This window comes from Bombus terrestris, chromosome 4 (assembly GCF_910591885.1).
Source record: "Bombus terrestris chromosome 4, iyBomTerr1.2, whole genome shotgun sequence".
Taxonomy (NCBI): domain Eukaryota; kingdom Metazoa; phylum Arthropoda; class Insecta; order Hymenoptera; family Apidae; genus Bombus; species Bombus terrestris.
Genome location: NC_063272.1, coordinates 7,440,875 through 7,460,063, shown reverse-complemented (window position 1 = coordinate 7,460,063; position 19,189 = coordinate 7,440,875). Strand labels below are relative to the sequence as shown.

Sequence of the window (19,189 nt, the reverse complement as noted above, 5' to 3'; positions counted from 1 at the left end):
TCTCTTTTCTCTATTATCGAATTAGACTATTTTTTGTGAGAGAAGCATTATATACAGCTGTATTATGAATACGCAAGTTAGATGTAGGTATGTACGTATACTATATGTGCACTGTACATGATGTAAGAAATTATTGTGAAAAGTTTATTCACTATTTTTCTGTATTTAAATGATGTTACTTGTACTTCCTTCAATATTCTAGTAGGTTTAGATCAGAGTATAGACGGTTATCTTGTTTATGGGAAACACTCTTTGATAACGTCTCGATAGTTCTCATAACATAACGTAATACTATTACTGAATCATGTACAATACTTTCAATTCGAGGTTTCAAAAGTATTCATTTATATATATGAATTTTCCATATAAAAATTGAAATTTGTAAAATAAAAATACGAACTAACATTAATAAAAAATAGTGTAATTTTGATCAAATTTATGGCAATGAAAACATCATATTGACCTCTGTGTTTTATATAATAGTGTTTGAAAGTATTTATCAAATTCTTTGAACATTATAAAGTATATATTTCAAACAAAATTTTCGCTTTCATGCATTAATAGGAAATGTTTCAATAATGTTACATTTTCGTGTTAATTTTCTAAGTCCCCGTCAGATGTCGGATCAAACGCTGAAAACGAGTTCCCATGACAACTAGCTGGCAGGCGTCACTGGTAAACGTCAAACAGATTGATTACGTAGAAATAGTAGGGTTATATTTAGTGGTAATAAACAAATATCGCGAAAAATGGGTCGTACTGATTGGGATCGTATATTATCAGCAGATCCATCGTCATTAACCGACGATGACATGGAGGATCTTTATCCTGCTGTGATCAGTTGCGACGTTGATGAGATTAGTGATATACATAACCTACGAACTTTGATGAAACTATCTCAAGAAATACTGCAATACAAAGACAATCAAGTAAAAATAATCATTTAACATTTTTATTTAATACGAATTGTTCTTCATAGAATATCTTTATTGTTATTTGTGTGATATTTATTCAATAAAATGCAGCACTCTTTCTTATTCTTCTATCATGTCTTTCCTCGTTGTATATAGAATAGTATTTATTTAAGTTAATAATTAGTATTCTTGTGTGATATTCTGAAATTTATTTTGTTAATAGGTAGAGTCACTACTTTTAGAATGTGGCGAATTAAAACAAACCATTTCTTCCTTAAAACCTGAACCTGCTAAGCGTAAAAAGAAAGGTAAATCATGTGTATTCTTTAGTTGAAGTATAATTTTAATCAAGGTTTACTTTATTACTCTATTGCAATGGAAGTATATTATAAAATATGTTTCATTTTATATGATAGAATGGGGTACTTCCGATTCAAAACATGAAACCACCAATGTATCTAAAGTAAGATATTTCATTAGTAACATAGCAAAGATATAAAAACCTCTTATGAAACTATCCATGTTATTTTGTTTTAAGCACGTAGATATATCTGAAAGCACTGATTATGACGATGCTTTGCAAGGCAAAAATAAAAAGATTAAAATTCTTATGACAGAATTAGAGGTGAGTTTCAGAAGGAACAAAATATTGTTAAAATGTTCTGTTTAAATCTTTGTAATTCCATAGACTTTTGAAAGGGACAATTTAGTTTTAAAAGAACGGTTAACCACTTTAACTCAAGAAATGGAAGATGCAACATATAAAATGAATGAAATGACCGAAGAACTAAGTTCTGCACAAATCAAATCTATAGATTATAAAGGTTATTAAAATGAAAAGTTATTTAGTTCGTTATGAAAAGCTTCAGTTTTATGATCAAACTGCAAGAATGTATTTTTTACAGAAAAAATATTTGACTTAGAACGAGAAAACGCAGCATTAGTGACACAGGTCGAGGAAGTAACAGCTCAACAGTTAGATAGAGATAAAGCAATAGATGAATTTAGTACAGAAATTGATGCTAGAATCAATGAATGGAAGGTATATCGTAGTGTAATTCAACTTTAATTCCCAAAGCTCAGGTTATAATGCTATATGATTAATTTTATTAATTTCTGCTTTTATTGATACGAATTAAAAAATTTTGAAACTGTTTTGATATTCATTTACAATATTATTTTTTTAGTCTTATATTAGAATTTATAAATTTTCCTACTGTGTTTTACTATCCTACTAAAATGTTGGTATCAAACCTACCAAAATGTTGGTAGGATAGTAAAATACAGTAAGAAAATTTATAAATTCTAATATAAGACTTAAAAAGTAAACGTCAAACATATTTTTTTATATTATAATTATTTACGTTTACTCGTAATTTGAATGAATGGAAGATTACATCTGTCGATGCCTATGGGAATTAAAGGATTGAAATATGATTATGAAGCTTTTCACGTGTTTTAATTCGTTCAAAATTTGTTAGACAATATTAGATGAAAAAGACGATGAAATTCTGCGATTAAGAGAACATTTGTCTCAGTCTTTCATGCAATCCGTAGCCTCTGTCAAAGAGCAAAATAAATCCGAAATCGTCCACTTGAACGAGCAGATAGATCACCGTGATAAAATTATACTCGAGTTAAAAACAAAATTATCTGAAGCCACCGTTGAAATCAACGAAAGTGCAACTTTCATAGAAAAATTAAAAACAGATGCTCAAAAGTATGTACATAATCGTTTTTAAGGAAATAAAGGTTTTGAATATAATCGATCTGTGGTTAAAATTTCATTGATATTTCCTTCAGGATAAAAAAGATCGACAAAAAGAAGGAGCAGAGGGATTTGTTAAAAAAATTACAAGATGCGAACGAACAGATATCTAATTTGCAAATTAAATTAAACGAAGCGGAAGAAGATGCGGAGTCAAAAAGTGGCAAAGTCAGTTCATTAAATATATTTTATTTAACAAACACTTATATTAGTCTCAGGTCTTTTAAACATTTCATGTTATTCAGTTGTGCGAAGTATTAGGAACGTTGAGGAAATATGAGGACGAGAATCAAGCTTTAACAGACGCATTGAACGAAATAAAAAATCTAAAAAGTGAACTGGAGAGCAAGAGGGGGCGTATAACAGATTTAATTAATGTGGTGAACAAATTAGAGATGTTAAACTCGTATCAGGAAATGGAAATTATAACCCTTAGGTAATTGTAAGACCACTGCACCTTTTGAAAGCTTTCATTGCACATATGTTAATAATATGGACTGTAGAGAAAAATTAGGTATACCAGAAGACGAATCGGTTTCCATCGAACACGCTTTAGCGAAACGTAGAGAGCAAGAAAAGAAATTGACGGAACTTCTGCATCAAAATAAATTGCTCGTCGAGGAAAATTTAGAATTAAATTCAGACGTAAGAAACAAATACTCAATGACGATATTTGTCGATTGAATTAAAATTCCTTTTCGATTGTGAATCGAACAATTTTTTTCCTTGGTTTACCTTAATATTTTAGATAAGGGTATTAAAATATAAATTATGTAAAAAGTCATCGAAAGAATTAGATGTTTCGTGTGCTATTGTAAATGATACTGGCGAATTTTTCCATTCGACCAAACTGGCGGAATCTACACCTACGTGGCATTCGAAATTAAATGTTTCTGAGCTACAAGAAAATATCCAGTTAGTTATAGAGGAGAACGAAGCCCTTAGAACAGGAATGCATGAAATTTTGGACAGTATCCGAAACCAAGACGGTGAATTTTCGCTACTTTTAATGGTACTTTAATGATGCACAAATTTTTCCTTCTTTCCACGACAAAATTGCTTCTTCATTCTCTATTCCAAATTTCTGTCTTTCGTAACACACATAAACTATTGAAGACACGTATACTAATCATGTTTGTAAATTGCGTTTGCCGTATTATTAAAAAGTGTTCTTTATTAGCTTTGCTTTTTTATATGTATAAGTTAGATAGATGATTAATCGTTTAATATCGTAGGAAAAAGTAGTGTGGAGATACAGTCTAATACTTTAGAAAGGTTGTTAGAGGCGTTAGATGTGAGACATTTAGCAGGCTGGTATCATCCTGCGATGAGGTTGCAGGAGAATTTGAATGTTGTGCAGGGCAGCAATGCTGAATTGAGAGGCCAACTTAAACAATTGAGGTAAATTTATAATGCTTGTAATGAAGATTCGAAATATCTGGCTTGGTTTTTCAATGGAATTTAATTCAAGTTTTAGGGATAAAATTATTTAAATTGATTATATATATAAGGATTGATTTCTGTAACTTTTTAATTATATTCTCTTCTTTCTGTTAGAAATATGAGAAATGTGTTTAATTGAAATGGTATTATTTTCCTCCTATTGCAGTCACAAGGCAATTTTTTAATGGACCATTGAATGTGTATTAAACTATAATTTACATATCAAAGCCACCAGACATTTTTTAGATTAATTTTATCCCTCAAACTTCAAACTTAGAATCTTTTATTTTTGACCGTCCTCTACATTTATAAATATTCTTCTAAATCGTTGCCGTATATTTCGCTAATATATGAATCAACGAAATAAACAAATTGCTATTACGAAGTATAAATAATTATAGAAAAGAACTGCAAAGAAAGGATAACATGCTGCGCAAGTTAGTTTTGAATGTACATGGCGATATCGATAAAGTGTACACCGAAGACTCAGACAGTGAAAAAATAACTACGTATCTTACCGAAATGAAGAAATTACAAGAAGCCTATAAAAACGAGACAGAAGAATGGGAGAAACAAAAGACCTCTTTAACAGAACAAAACGATGAGCTTAAAAACGAAATTGAACAGTTGAAACATAAGCTCGATGTTTACGAGCAGAGTGCAAAAATATTGGAAGATGGCGAAGATGAGATTCGAAAAGCTTTCGTGATTAAGACCAAAGAGTATGCAGAAGTTTCCAGTGAAGTTTTAATTGCAAACAGAAAGAACTTCGCTCTTCAAAAATTGTTGAATAAGGAAACAACGAAAGCTTACCAGGCCCAAAAAGAAGCAATTAGAAATGAAAGTTATTTAAACAAAGCATTGGCTGACTCTACCAAACACAACAAAATCCTCGAACGCGAGTTATCGATATTGCAGAGCAACTTATTCAACTCTGTTAGTTCAGCCATTTACAATGAATTAAGAGAGAAACACGAAGAATTAAGCATACGTTTTCGTAATGTGATGGAAAATAATTTAGTACTAGGAAATGACAATGAGATAGAGATATTAAAGAAAGAATTGGAATTGATAACTCAAGAAAAAGATCAAGTTGTAGAGTATTTGCAAAAAGAAATTCATAGCAAAAGCGATCAGGATTTAAATTTGACGGAAAAATTGAGAGAAGCTGAGGCTGGAGAACTTTTAGAAAAGCAACGAGCTGATCACGTGGCTAGTCTGCATGAAATTTTACAGACTCAATTGTCAAAATGCGAGGGAAATCTTAAAGAAGTGGCCGCTGCTAAGTCTGAATTGCAAGAAGAATTAATTATTCTGCATAAAAGATTATCCAAAGATTTGCACTTTGAGAGGACTCAACAAGTAGATGATAATAAAGTGCAAGAATTAAAAGACAACAATGCAATTCTTCAGATAGAAATTGAAAATTTGAAGAAACAACTGCAGATTGCTCAAGAGGAAGCTAAGCAGCAATATTCATTGAATTCGTTAAAAACGATGGAATTGGATAATCTCAGGCATCACATATTAAATTTGCAAGCTGTTAGTGAGGACAAAGCGACAATTTCGAGACTGGACTTTGAGTTGACGAATAAAAATTTGTTAGAGATGGAGTTGAATACGCGGAAAGTTAGATTGGAGAATGAGGTGTCGTATTTGCAGGAAGAACTTGATAAATCAAGGACAACTTGCGAAGGATTGCGCACTTATGTGCAGGATTGTCGAAAACAATGCGATAATCGTTGCAGGTGAAATTGTTTTCCGTAAACTTCCGATCTCTTTTGACGACATGAATGAATTTTGCATTATGAAATTAAGTAAACATTTCAAAATTTTTAATATATAAATTGGAAATTGTTTAAAATTTAAATTATAAATTAGTAAATTAGAATTACACTAAAAATAAATCTTCGAATTCGTTAATACATACATAGATTAGAAGTTAAACTTAGATACTGGAGTTATAGAATTAATTATAATCTTAAATATATAGGTAAGTTAGAAATTGGAATTTTTAACGAAGTATATATTTTGAAATATAAGAATGTCGCTGGAGAAGATTTTAGATTTTATTAGAGAGATATTATTTTCTATTATATTTCATGATATACAGGTATTCAATTAATAAGAATTTTTTTGCAGAATGTATATAGAAGTGATAGGGTTTCTGCAAAATCAGTACGCAGGCTCTACTTCGATTAGCGCTTTAGATAGAGTAATTTCGTTATCGATGAAACTCAAAGACGAACGCCAGAATATCGATTCGGATATGAAAAAAGCGAAAGAGTGCCATGAGAATGCTAAGCAGCAACAGGAAACATTAACTAATCGCTTACAAATCGTTGAAAGTTTGAAAGATATACTAGAACAGCAGATTGGAAGCAACAGTGTCCAAGATATTATGCAGCGATTTTCAGAATATTCGCAATATACTCTGAACGTATGTGTTTTTATCAAATTGTTTAGCAAAATGTTTTTTCTGTTAATGACCACGTATTCTTTTTAATATTTTTCTGTCTCCATATTTCCTTATTTCTGTATTCGATGTGTACTTTATTCTGTATATACTTCAAACAAATTTTCTTTAATCCATTCTAAAAACTTGATTGATTCGATTAATTAATTTAAACATAAGTAAAGTTATAAAATTCGCAAACTTTTTAATTTATTAATCATTGAAAATAGTTGCATTCGGTCGTACTTCGTCCTTCGTTATTTTTCTTCGTTGATTTTTATTTTGGACTTGTTTCAAGTCAGATGGTTTGCTTTAAATTTACAATTAACAATTAATAATTGATCAGGACTTTAAGTGCAAACGAAAGATAACACAACTAGAATACGAGATCCAAATGGCCAACAACAAATTCATGGAATACGAATCGGTCATAACCGAAATGGAGCATGAGATGATACAGATCCAGAGAGTATGGAGCAAAGGCCAAGATCAGCGATTCAAAACCAATACGAATGACACAACGAGCCCAATGTTATCAGAAAACAAGCATGCGTCGATTCAAGCAATCGTAGAGACAAAACCAAGAGAAATGCAAACAGATCCCTACACTTGTTGCTTGGACAAGAAACAAACGAGCGATATTGAAGTTCAGACCACTTTTTCCAAAGAAAGTGATCCAGAAGATGAAAAGTTTAAGGAGAAAGTAAAAGAAACGGCGAAAGAGCCAACGAAAGAAACGTCGAAAGAAATAGAAGTCAAAGAAAAAAAAGAAGAAGCGATTCATTCTAAAGAAGATACACGATATAAAGAAACGATAAAAACGACGAAGGAAATGATAGGAGAGAAAGTAAACGTAGAACACGGAGAAAAAGCAGAGAAAGATGCGATAGAAAGAAAAGGAAGTGATCAGGAAATGTCGTTACTTCGAGAACAATTGGATCAAGCTCTGAAGCTCAGCTCCGAACGTTCCTCCGCTTTAATCAAGTACGAATTACAGATAGCAGAGTGTCAGGCGAAGGTGGACTCGTTGAACGAGATAATAAAAAGCAAAGACCTGGCACTGGCGCAAAAAGAGAAAATAATTGAAGAATACAAGCTTTCGCCTCGTGTACAACACCCTACCACTGACTGTAGTGAGAAGCTTGCTTTGAAGTCGACGATAAACAGCTTGCAGAAGCTTGTCAGTCAAAAGGAGGAGACCATAGGCAGATATCAAAACCTGTTGAAAGAAGATAGAGACGAGCACAGTAAGGCTGCAGCTCGTCTACAAGAAGAAATCAGAAGTTTGCAGAGTCGTATTCTATCTATGCAAAGCGATACTCAAAGAGTTCAACAGAGGCAAGATGATAGGAGAGACGAGCCAGAGAAATTGATTGAAAAAGTACAAGAAGCTGAGTCGAAAATTGATGATATAAGAAATATCGTTATGCAGACGGAAGAGGTTGCTAGGTTGAAAGAAAAGGTTTCTACTTTGGAGGCAGATTTGAGTATAACTAAGGAACTGAGCGATCGTTGGCATCGGTTGGCCGAGGAAAGGCTGAATCATGTGGATCGTACGAGGGAAAGGTATCGTTGTAGGTAGAAAGGATATAGTGAGGTCGGAAAATTAGCAGACAGTTAAAAGTCTACGCGTTTTGATTCCGCTATTAGCTGAGAAACCAATTAGAATTTGATTGAAATCGCTTTTTTGACTGAGATTATTGGACTGCCGATTTTTAGAAAGATGAAACATATAAAAGAATTATGACGGATCGTTTTTAGTGAAAAAAGGATTCAGATTCGTTGGAAAGTTTGCGGTACTGAGATTATATCCACAAAAACATGTAAAATTCAACAGCATTTGTACTGATAACTAAAAATTAGGGTAACTAAAATTGTGCGGATGTACCTAGTTTGTGTGTGTTCATGCATCGTTTCGGCCATTCTTGACCCAATCGTATCTTTCTATCTTTACAAAGCTTCTTACTTTTGTGGAAGATACACAAAAAATTATTGTTAATATTCAATTTTGTACTAAAGTTTCTCTTGGAACATTGAACGTCTTTTTGTTCGTCAAAACGGGAATGAGAATGAAACATAAAAATTCAAAGACTATAATCAAAGTTGAAGCTTTAATTTACGACCACACTATATCTATCGTTTCTATTTAATATGTCGTTAGTTGAAAAAGACAATCAGATGTTGAACTATCGCTTTTTGTTAGACTAGAAGAACAGCATAAAAGCGAGTTAGAGAGCTACCTCGGAGAATTGGCAAAATGGCAATCAGAAGCAGACACGTTACGAAAACAATTATGTGAAAATCGTATGATGGTCACGAAAGGAAATATGTCTTTGATGAAAGAGATGCAAGAGAAAGATGATAAGATAAATCAGCTTAGTTTCGCGTGTCAGGAGCTGCAGGTACCATAGATTCTTCACGGTCTTTGGAAATTTATATTAAATGTTATTTTATTACGTACATTTGATTACTTTCTTTTTTTCTCGACGAAGAACGAAGTTGAATTAATGGGATCTGCTACTCGATCACGGCAAGCGATAACTCATGGCGAGTCAGAGTTGAAGATACACGAAATTACACAGAGTCACGATAATTTACAGCAACAGGATCATACGGATACAGTGAGGAAACAGTTGCAGTCGTTGTTGGAAAAGGAGAAAATGTATAAGAACGAAATTTCTGATTTGAAGCAACAACTTAGTCGCAGGTACTTTTGTGATAGGCGAAAAGTGAGAAAACAGAACGTATAATGTATCAATGTAGTAAATTCGGTTCCCAATGGATACAGAAATATTTTTCATGATTTGTATTAAAAGATATGGATCATAGATAGAAGGACCTTTTTAAAATAAAATTTAGATAAGACGTTCGTTTTTGAAAGCCCTTAGGTAACGCTAAAAAAATTAATAAATAGACTGCAGTCGTTTAAGCAAATTCATATCTTTGCGAGTAGATCTGAAAGAGTAGATCCATCGTAATATTTTTTTATAACGTCGCTTCAAATCCCCATTCTTTGGATATTTTTATCTGGAAATTAATATTTTATCTGGAATTGATAGGATTGAATATTAAATGCACAATATGTGCGTTCTGTGAATCCTTGGACATTTAAATTTTCCATGAATACATAAAAATTTACAGTCTACTAATAAATGAATTTTTGGACCAATCTACCAATTATTAATGAAAATAGATTCCTCTATATAACACAAAATTTATTTGTTTTAATTTTGATACGATTTGTTTTCTTATTCTTTCTTTTTTATTTGTATTATCGAACGAAAATCACAAGAGACAGGAGAAATCCTTTAACCATAATCGTCCTTGAATTACCCTCTCTAATCACCTTCGTCATAGATATATGGCCGTAAAGGCACAAGAAAAGAAAACGTCGCAGCGCGAAATTCTGCTTGAACGTAAAGTAAAGTCCTTAGAAGAAGAACTCGAGAAAACTCGAGTGCAACTAGACAGAGAATATTTAGCTCAGGAAGCGAAGAAAGCCAAGGTACACTTCAATAATTTTGCATCTAACCGGTATAAATGTACCACACTAGTAATATGTATAAAAATTTCAAAATATATCGCGTAGACAGCGGAAGAGCTATCGTTGTGGGAAAAGCAGAAGAAGTGGCAACAAACTGCCGAAAAGTTGAAAGAGAAGCTCAAAGAAAAGACGGAGGAACACTCAAAATTACTCACGAATTACGAGAAACTTCGATCGGTGGTTTCGTGTATGGAAAGGGAAAAATGGTATTTAAAAAACAAATTGAAATCAGAAGGTCATACAGCAGCTGGAAATCTATCAGCTCGACCAATAACTGTTCGACAAAATATAATGGGAGATCTTCAGAAAGAGTGCGAAACTTTACGCGAACGTGTCAAAGAATTGTCCGACAGGTTGGAGAACGAAAATAACGAGAAGCTTTTGCACAAAATCGAAGAGCAAAAGGCACGTATCGCTGCTTTAGAGACAATTTCTCAGGTCTGTTCCTTTGTTTGCAGTTTTCTGGTTCGTTGTTGAGTTGTTTCTTTATGTTTATCGATGTTTTATAGGGTAACAGCTATGTTGTTAGTCAGTTAGAGAAATTGGAAATGACTAAAGATATTTTGGAGAAAATGAACTTAGCGTTGGAAGCCGAGAACTTCGAGCTTCGACTCGAATTGGAAAAGGCAAACGCGGACACGCCTAGGTTGAGGGAGAAGGTTGAACACTTAGAAAAGTAGGTTTAGTAATGCGTTTTTAATTAAATATTTTATTATCATATCTCGTAAGTTAAGGTTTATGAATCTGGATTGGACATCTTTAATTAATTGGAATATTTATCGGATTATTTTTTTCAACAATTCCACTGCTTTGCACATTCCAATATTTAAAATATAATATTGTCTATTTTATATTCTACAAAAAATGTATTTTTATGGATCAATAACAAATTAGGGAACGATGATAAATTATTAGATTTTCTATTAGACACTGCGGCATTTTCTAGTCGAAGCGCTGTTGTTTACGATGATTAAAACAAACAATATTTCGTTGTACAGTTTAAGCTTCATTATTCATATATTTCAAGATAAAATTAAATAAAAATTCTATTTTTAAGGTATAATTATAAATCAGGCAATGATATTAAAAAAGCTGATTTATTCTCCAACTTATCATCCATATATAGATACATAGAGCTACTGAAAGTAGAAAAATCGTCAGATTCGACTCCAAGATCGTCGGAAAAAGATTTACAAGACCACGGTACTAAACAATCCATCTTGAAGATGGAAAAAACGATCTTTACGTTGAAAAGAATCATCGAGAAGCTTCAAGTAGAAAACAGACGTCTCAGGCTTGGCTCAAAAACGAATCATATTCATCAGGCAGGGGAACAATTCTTTAATTTCATATCTTTATTCCATGTTTACGTCTAATTTCATCACTAACGATTTATCGATTTCGCGTGTAGGGCAAATTGTTAAATAGCAAAAGCGAAACTGCGTTGAAAAATAATTACGAGGAAGCGCAGAAGCGAATCGTGGCGTTAGAAACGGATTTACAATTGGCCGAGCGAAGGGTAGCTGCGTTCGAAAAAGTGCAAAAGGAGGAGGATAACGGGGAGATAAAGACATTGAGGGAGCAATTGTACCACAAGTCTGAACTCCTAGACAAAGTGAAACATTTATTATCGAGAGCAGCCATGAACGAGAAATCTCTTCGACAACGTGTAAATATACATTTTATACGCATAAGAGAAAGGAAAAATTAATTCGAGATGAAAAGAAAATAAATACAAAGAAAGAAAACAATATAATATGAAGAAACTTACGAATAATTTTCAGGTACAACAACTAGAATCAAAACAGACATTGTCTACGATACCAGAGTGCCATGTAATTCCTCCTATTCCGGAGTAAGCAACGTCTGGTGAGTAAATTGTACTTGTAATAATTCGTTTTATTTATCGAAGATTGTGCGAACAGCAGTTAAAATATTAAAAATCGTCACGTACCGTCATGTTTCTTTTGTTTGTGACAGAACATGATTTTAAAAGTACATATTTTCTAGCTTGTCGATGGTGTTAAATTTTGAAACATTTCTTTACATTTTTTGTTGTTGTTGAGATATTAAAAGCGCTTTTAAGAAAACTTTTTCGATGATGCTAGATGTCGGGAATTTTATTTTCTTAAATATGATGTAGAAAGCAAATGTTTTTCTTTCACTTGATATTTATTACTATTAGTAATACTTCACGTTTAATACTTTGAACGGCGATAGAAACCCATTACCAGCCAAAAATTTGGAATTACAACCGTGTTCCGTAGAAGCCAAGAATTGAGAACATTATGAACGTTATGTAAAAAAACTTCTGCACAAAAATCTATCGAAATTAAACGAGAATTAGTATCGATATCTTGATCAATTTCAAATTAATGATGATTAATAAACTAAGCAGAAAATTCACTATGAATGTAATTGATCGTGACAAATGATCCCAAATTTTTGGTCGATGTTATTAACTAATACATGTAATATAATATATAATACTCACAAATAAGGCGTGAAATCAAATTCTCTCAATTTCTCGCACATACTTATACGTTTCCCTGAGTTTCGATTAAAAATTGATTACAAAAGTAAAAATTCGTGGTACCCTGTACTCAAGAGAAAAATATACTATGATCTTATATACATATTATCTAAACCTTTGTCAAACTAGACTCGACATTCAGTTTCATTCGATTCTTTTCAATTGTAACATATAAAACAATTCAGCATAGAAATATATTAACATAAACACATTATTCGTTATAAGAATACAATCTGTCTTTGAGAATAGCTTGTTAAATAAGAACTAAACGTCGAATACTGCTTAGACTCTAAAAGATTAAAACCTCTGCTTGCGAATTTACACATAATTCACATGTTTTATGTAACACATATTTTATATATTATATATATAACACGTATTTTTGGCACATATTACGTATAATGCACGTTGACATGAATAAGCATTACGAGTTTTAATAGTCGCTATCGAGAGCTTGGAGGAACGGTTGAATCGAACCTTCATCCTCGCAGTCGGGGATGAGCTTTCCTTTGTATTTGACGCAAGAATCGGCGCACTTCTGTCCAAGGAAGTACGGGCCGAACATTTTCTTGCACTGGGCGCAATTTCTGATGCACACTCCTAAGAAATCAATTCGAAGCACAGCGATTAAAACGGTTCATTTTTAGAGATATAGCTCGAAAGAAATTAATTCAAAATGTGGTCAACTTTCAAACATGGAATTGGCGCGTGTCATTGCGCAGAGTTCATTATTATTTTTTAATTAAACTCACCTATGGCTCGGTCGAAAGGAACACTCCCTGCAACGAGCATGAAGGCTATAGCGTAGGACACGAAGAGCACCAGCAAAATGCGAGTTGAAGCGTTCATGACTGAAACAAATATCAGATTCAAATGTGTTAATTTATCCTGAGCAACAATTATATTAACCATTTCGAGACAGATTTTCCCTTTATCGAGGAATACAGCAGTATAATGATATAGTATATTTAATTTTGAAAAAATGTTACTCGTAATTTTGGAAATCTACGACAGATATTAAGTATCAAAAACTCTACGAATTTTTCAGACAAGTATTAGATAAATATTTTAAGTTATTTCCGCCGATCATCGTGTCTTCGATCGAACGAGCCTGCAACAAGAATTTGTAATCTTTAAGATGGGATACGTAATTGCACTCATAATAGTATCCCATATTGCAATAGGTGTAATTGTTATCAGTGTCAGAAATATCATAACAAGGGAATAATTTTCTTACAAATTACCCATTAGTCCCGTAACTTCATCTAAACGACTAAATCGAATTGGAGAATTCTTAGTCTCCAAAGAGATACTATTTATCCACAAAACTAGCCAATTCCCCCTTTCTACCTCGAAGAACGTAACAACTTTCACTCAGACGCGAGACACCACTATGCCATTGTTAATTGCGTCTGACAATGTTCAACAGAAAAGAAGACAAAGAAACCAACAGGATCTACGATAGAAACGATAGCGACTCTCGATATCGCGTGCAGTTCATCAGCTTTTACTCTTACACGGCACAGCGAACCAAAACGAAAAAAAAAGAAAAAGAAAGAAAAGAAAAAAAGAAACACCTACATCCAATAGAACATGAGTCCTAGTGAAGGTAGATCTAACAGGATACAATTATAAAGCATAGAGTCTCGACAATCCCAGCCTTTGGCGGGATGCACAATTCAAAGCCACTTGAATAATGATCGATTATAATGGTCATGTACACTTTCCTCGATTAATTATCCGTTTCGTTCGATCAGTCGATAAAAAAGGATAAAGAAACGTGCTAACATAAAAGAGACGGGGAATGACATTCATGAACTTTCAGGGATAAACGCGCGAAGTTGTCGAAGTCGTCGAGGCAACTCGAGCTTAAACGATTAAAATCAACCCGATAAAAACAGACGTTGCAACCAAGCGTTGCTGGTAGTAAAAAAATAAAAAAGAAACAGAAGAACGAATCACACGCGTATCTCGTTAATATGTCCAAATTATTCTTTCTGTTTCGCGAACGCAGATACTTATCGCCTGCGGGCGGTCTTCATGTCTCTTCGATATAAATTGCTCGAGCGTATCCGCTACGTCGGTGGCCACTTTTTTTGTATCCTTTCTTTTTTCCTCTCTCTCTCTCTCTCTTTTTTTCACCCGTTTTTTCTCCGTTTCGTATATATATCGTCATTTACAACCGGAATCTACCGCGATACTTCCGCGTTCTCCTTAACGGCCACATTGTGAACACATAAAGATAATAAATATGGATGGAAGGTGTCTCTTATCTCTTCGTCTCGCAATCGTCTCCTCTCTTTCTCTCTCTCTTTTCCCCCCGTCTCTCTCCAGGAAGCACTTGAAAGATTCAAGACCAAGGATCGATCGATCGTTGTGCCGCGGTTAACGCACGATCGATCGTGGAAACGGCGATCGCTCGCAGATCAATGGACCAGGATGTGCTTCGAGTTCGGTGAACATGAACAATACCGGGAATTGAGATCGAGGGCTAAGTTTGGCTTCGATGGTTCAATGGAAAGTTAGGTTGTAAAGGATATTGTAAGTCATATGACTGGTACGAAATGCGTTTTCACTTTATCGGATCGTATTTACCTGGTTGCTGGCGCTTGGATCGAGCTGAGGCTGCTGGAATTGATAAAACCAGACGAATGACACTGAGCACTGTACGATGACGGCCTTATATATCCGTTGAGGCCAGATTCATCCCTCGGACGAGGGAAACCCCGCTGCCTATCTTACCTTAATTCGATTTCTTCGATTTCCTGCACTCTCGGAATCGTCCGACCACAGATATTTCGATCGATTGTTAGCCAGATTGCTTAAAGAGGAACTCGCTGTATCCGGATTCTCTCGCGAACCCGGACTCGTAGATCAACTATCGTAAGTAATCACTTCCAAGTGTTTAAATCTAAATTCCAAATCCTACATCTGAATTTTTAAAAATACTTCAATCATCGTTGACAATTTTTAAACTTACAACACACGATTCAACAATTACTTTATTCACGTTCTTACTTTAGTTTATTTTGAAACAATGGAAACATTTAACAGATATAACAACAATGTTTTAAAGTATTTGATATAAGATTCATAGACTAGCTTTCAAGATCGGTCTACCGTAACATCTTCATCCGTGTTGCACGTCAAAATGTCAGAAGACGCGAGACGTCTCGCCAAGATTTCAATCGCTATCCCGCTATTTCCTCCTTTCTTGCGCCTCCATGTCGACTCTCGACCGCGGAGATTTATATTCTAAGGACCAGAAGTTTTTGTAAGCGTCCCCGTCTTCGATCCTTCCATCGATGTCCTCGTCCAGTCGCGAAACCTGGCTTTTCTTGCTCAAGATCGTCGACAATGCGTCGTGCTTGTCTTCTTGATACTTGTTATTCTTCCTTCTACGATCTACGACGTTTCTATTGTTCTCCTCGTTCTTTAAATAACCAGACGGAAATACTTTTTCGTTTTCAAATTTGATTAAAGGATATACCTTGTTCTGTTTGAAAATTATTAGAGAATCTTCGTTACTATTCTCTTCTACGGAATCTTTACCTTTCACATTATCATTCCTTGCCTTCTCCTTCGCTTCACTTTCATTATCCTGTTCTTTCTCAAATTTAGACGAGAAATCCTCCTTTTTGAAAATTGTCAAAAAATCATCGTCGCTATTTTCTTTATTAAACTCTTTACTTTCCTGATTATCATTTTCCGTTCCTTTTTTCGCTTTATTCCCTTCGTTTTGATTATCGTGGTTTCCTTCGTCGATTTTTGCGAACATATCAGCGAAGTCACTGGATTTATACGATCTTGGTAAATCATCGAAAGTGTCTCGAACCTCCTTTGAATTCCCTCGGCCATTCGCTCGTTCCCTGAACGTATTATCACTTTCGGATTCGTTAAAGTCGGTTGAAACTCGTTTCCCGTTCTGTCCGTACTTGGTCCGCGTCTCCTTTTCGAGCAGATTCAACTTTTTCATTATCGGATCGTCCTTAAGAAATTCGTCTAGATCGAATGGCTTCCTGTATTCATTTATATCGAAAATTATGGGCCCCGATTTACTTTCAGAATCCCCTTGCCCTGTTTCCTCAGAATCTTCCTGTGGCTCGCCATTCCCTTCCCTCGCATTTTCTTTCCATTCCAGTTTCTTAAGGTTGGCGTTGTTTAAATCATCCTTTAAATCTTTAAATAGATTCTTTTTATCGTTCTCTTCAAGTTCGTCGTTCTTTGAAAGTTCAGAGGACTCTTTGGAGCCTATCGATGTTTTTGGTTTCGTATTATCCTCGATATCTGAATTCTGCCTAAACCCTAAATCCTCCAACGATTTATTTCCGTTAACTGTATCTTGTTTGTCGGTTTTCGAAGACTTGCCCGAGTTTGTAAAATTTGAATTGCTTTCCTTACTTTTATCTTTATCGGGTTTGTCAGTGTCGGAAAGTTTGTCCAAATTCGTCAAATCTGACTCCCTTTCTTTACTTAAATTTTGCCTTGAATTTTTTCTAGATTTGTCTTTTACACTTCCCTCGGACGAATCGTTGGGTGATTTAGCAGATTCTTTAAGATCAGTGGATACTTCTGGATCGACAAATTCAGTTCTCGTTTCATTTTCTCTGCGATCTCCCTCGTCTAAACTTTCCTCTCTGATATCAGAATAATCCGGCACCTCGACGTACGGAATTTTGTTTGGATTATACTCAGCAATAGCAGATGTTACATTTCCGACACTTTTCTGGTGATCCCGTATATCGATGTAACTATTGTCCTTTCTCTGCTGTCTAACCGAGCTCTTTAATTTATTCGTATCCTGAAACGTTTCGTTTAACACATTTCTATCAATTTTTAAATCTTTGGCCTCTTGTGTCTCTGCAAAATCTACTTTATCGTTATTACGATTACTTAAATTTTGTCTTGTATTATTGTCTGAATCGTTTGATTCGAAATTTTCAGTATCGTTGCAACTAGGAAAAATTGGGACGTAACTATGTTTGCTTGGCTCTTTCGATGGGTATTCGATAGTAGTCTCTGGTTGCGATGACTCGAACGTGTCAAGTAGTTTATTCGTCGCATTTCCGAGATTTTGATTTATATTTCTTGTTTGGATCATGTGGTCAAGTTGATTTTGTTGCTCCTCGTAACTTAGGCCTGGATGACGATAGAATCTCTTCGAAGAGGGAACTTGTTCTCTGAAGCCTACGTAATTGGATTTTTTGTCCAAGGAACGCTTAATACGTTCGATCGTGTCCCATTCTCGATGATTATTTAACGTCTCAAATATTTCGACTTTATTTTTACTCGTGGTTTTGTTAGATTTTATACTTTGAGCACCTTTGTTTTCGACAAGAAGATTTGAATTTAAATCAGATTCGAGTTCCGTGGTGTTTAAAATGTTGATAGAAGCGTTATTCGCGCGTTTAGTAAATGTATTGATAGTATTATGTTTATTTATTTTGCGATCACGTAATGGCGATGTTATAGAACTGATTCTCTTTGAAGAATTTTTATTCATCTTCTTCGATAATCCCGTTGTGTTTTCTATTTTCGTTATTGGTTTCCATGCGGTAAAAAGCGACTCGATTCTTCCTGAAGTCGAACCAGTTTCTGCTGTCTGAAAATTTCGAATCTCTGTTATCCTACCTCTACTCATTGTCTTCATAAATGACATGATTGAATAGTGAGATCGATGCAGATACTAATGTACATGTGCAAAAAGGATCTAACATTTGATTGTCCGGAAAGTTCATGGTGAAATCTTGAACAAATTTAGACAATGTATTCTTGAAAATTTTCTTCACAATGGTATCGAGCATTCTACTTTCATCATTTTTCTCCTCTTGTCTCCTTGCCTAATGTTGTCTCGTTGAAAGACACTTTCTCACGAGCGATCTCGAATTTTTCTCATTAATTTTTATCTCTATCTTGTTCCTACACTCATTTACATCTTAATGTTAATCATCTAATATCCAATTTGGATTAGTATTTGTTCCAATTTATTGTTTCATCCTGGAAGTTTGTGATGAACAATTGTCTTCTCCATCTTATCATTTAAGCTATTCAATAAATTAAAAAGTAGATAAAAATGATGATATGTATACTTTTTAAAGAATGTTTTTTGTAGTTAGGCAATTGTTCCATTTTCTTTTTTTTTTTTTTTTAGGTTGGGGACTGATCATGTATTCAAGTAACAAAGTTGACAAATTTGCGAAAAGTACAGTAGATTTAATTTAGTTCAGACGCTGAAATATACAGAGATATATAACGACTGTGAAAAACACCACGAACTTCCCAAATAATCTAATGCTAGACAGATGTTTCAAGTACGAATGCTCGTAGGTCATTTCACATTGTGCTTTCGATCGAACGAGTCGGTGCACAAGAAACGTAGGTGCTGCTTTTAACTACCTTGTAAATCATTCTCTCCCGACATCGGTAGTAAATTTTACGTGCTCGCTGTGTAACTCGTTGTGGTGAAATATTTACCGTGCTACTGCATAGAACAACGCGAAAACTCCAAATGCCACTAACGATTTTCCAAGTT

The 19,189-nt window shown here is 34.2% G+C and overlaps 2 protein-coding genes across 4 annotated transcripts in view; one reads left to right on the top strand and one right to left on the bottom strand.

Moving 5' to 3' along the window:
* The first annotated feature begins 681 nt into the window (after positions 1-681).
* LOC100644843 (centrosomal protein of 290 kDa) overlaps positions 682-19,189 on the top strand; it is a 169,607-nt gene continuing 151,099 nt past the window's right edge. For 2 of the 3 annotated variants that reach the window (XR_007223633.1, XM_048404822.1), the window contains exons 1-23: positions 682-929; positions 1,138-1,222; positions 1,331-1,377; positions 1,453-1,539; positions 1,603-1,738; positions 1,820-1,956; positions 2,396-2,634; positions 2,718-2,850; positions 2,928-3,118; positions 3,186-3,327; positions 3,431-3,671; positions 3,918-4,083; positions 4,527-5,873; positions 6,268-6,565; positions 6,927-8,146; positions 8,784-8,982; positions 9,073-9,287; positions 9,938-10,085; positions 10,170-10,562; positions 10,634-10,800; positions 11,251-11,449; positions 11,536-11,793; positions 11,909-11,993. Coding sequence is in view for 2 of the 3 variants with exons in the window: in XM_048404822.1 (XP_048260779.1) it covers positions 750-929; positions 1,138-1,222; positions 1,331-1,377; positions 1,453-1,539; positions 1,603-1,738; positions 1,820-1,956; positions 2,396-2,634; positions 2,718-2,850; positions 2,928-3,118; positions 3,186-3,327; positions 3,431-3,671; positions 3,918-4,083; positions 4,527-5,873; positions 6,268-6,565; positions 6,927-8,146; positions 8,784-8,982; positions 9,073-9,287; positions 9,938-10,085; positions 10,170-10,562; positions 10,634-10,800; positions 11,251-11,449; positions 11,536-11,793; positions 11,909-11,983 (6,303 nt within the window). In the remaining variant the exon portion in view is untranslated. Of the gene's footprint in view, positions 930-1,137; positions 1,223-1,330; positions 1,378-1,452; positions 1,540-1,602; positions 1,739-1,819; positions 1,957-2,395; positions 2,635-2,717; positions 2,851-2,927; positions 3,119-3,185; positions 3,328-3,430; positions 3,672-3,917; positions 4,084-4,526; positions 5,874-6,267; positions 6,566-6,926; positions 8,147-8,783; positions 8,983-9,072; positions 9,288-9,937; positions 10,086-10,169; positions 10,563-10,633; positions 10,801-11,250; positions 11,450-11,535; positions 11,794-11,908; positions 12,107-19,189 lie in introns of those variants that run through there. The other variant, XM_003395218.4, reaches the window with a different exon arrangement.
* On the bottom strand, positions 15,764-19,147 carry LOC105665714 (putative uncharacterized protein DDB_G0282133). Its single transcript, XM_048404826.1, has one exon. The coding sequence runs from the start codon at positions 18,314-18,316 to the stop codon at positions 15,857-15,859; it is 2,460 nt and encodes an 819-aa protein (XP_048260783.1). The 5' UTR covers positions 18,317-19,147; the 3' UTR covers positions 15,764-15,856.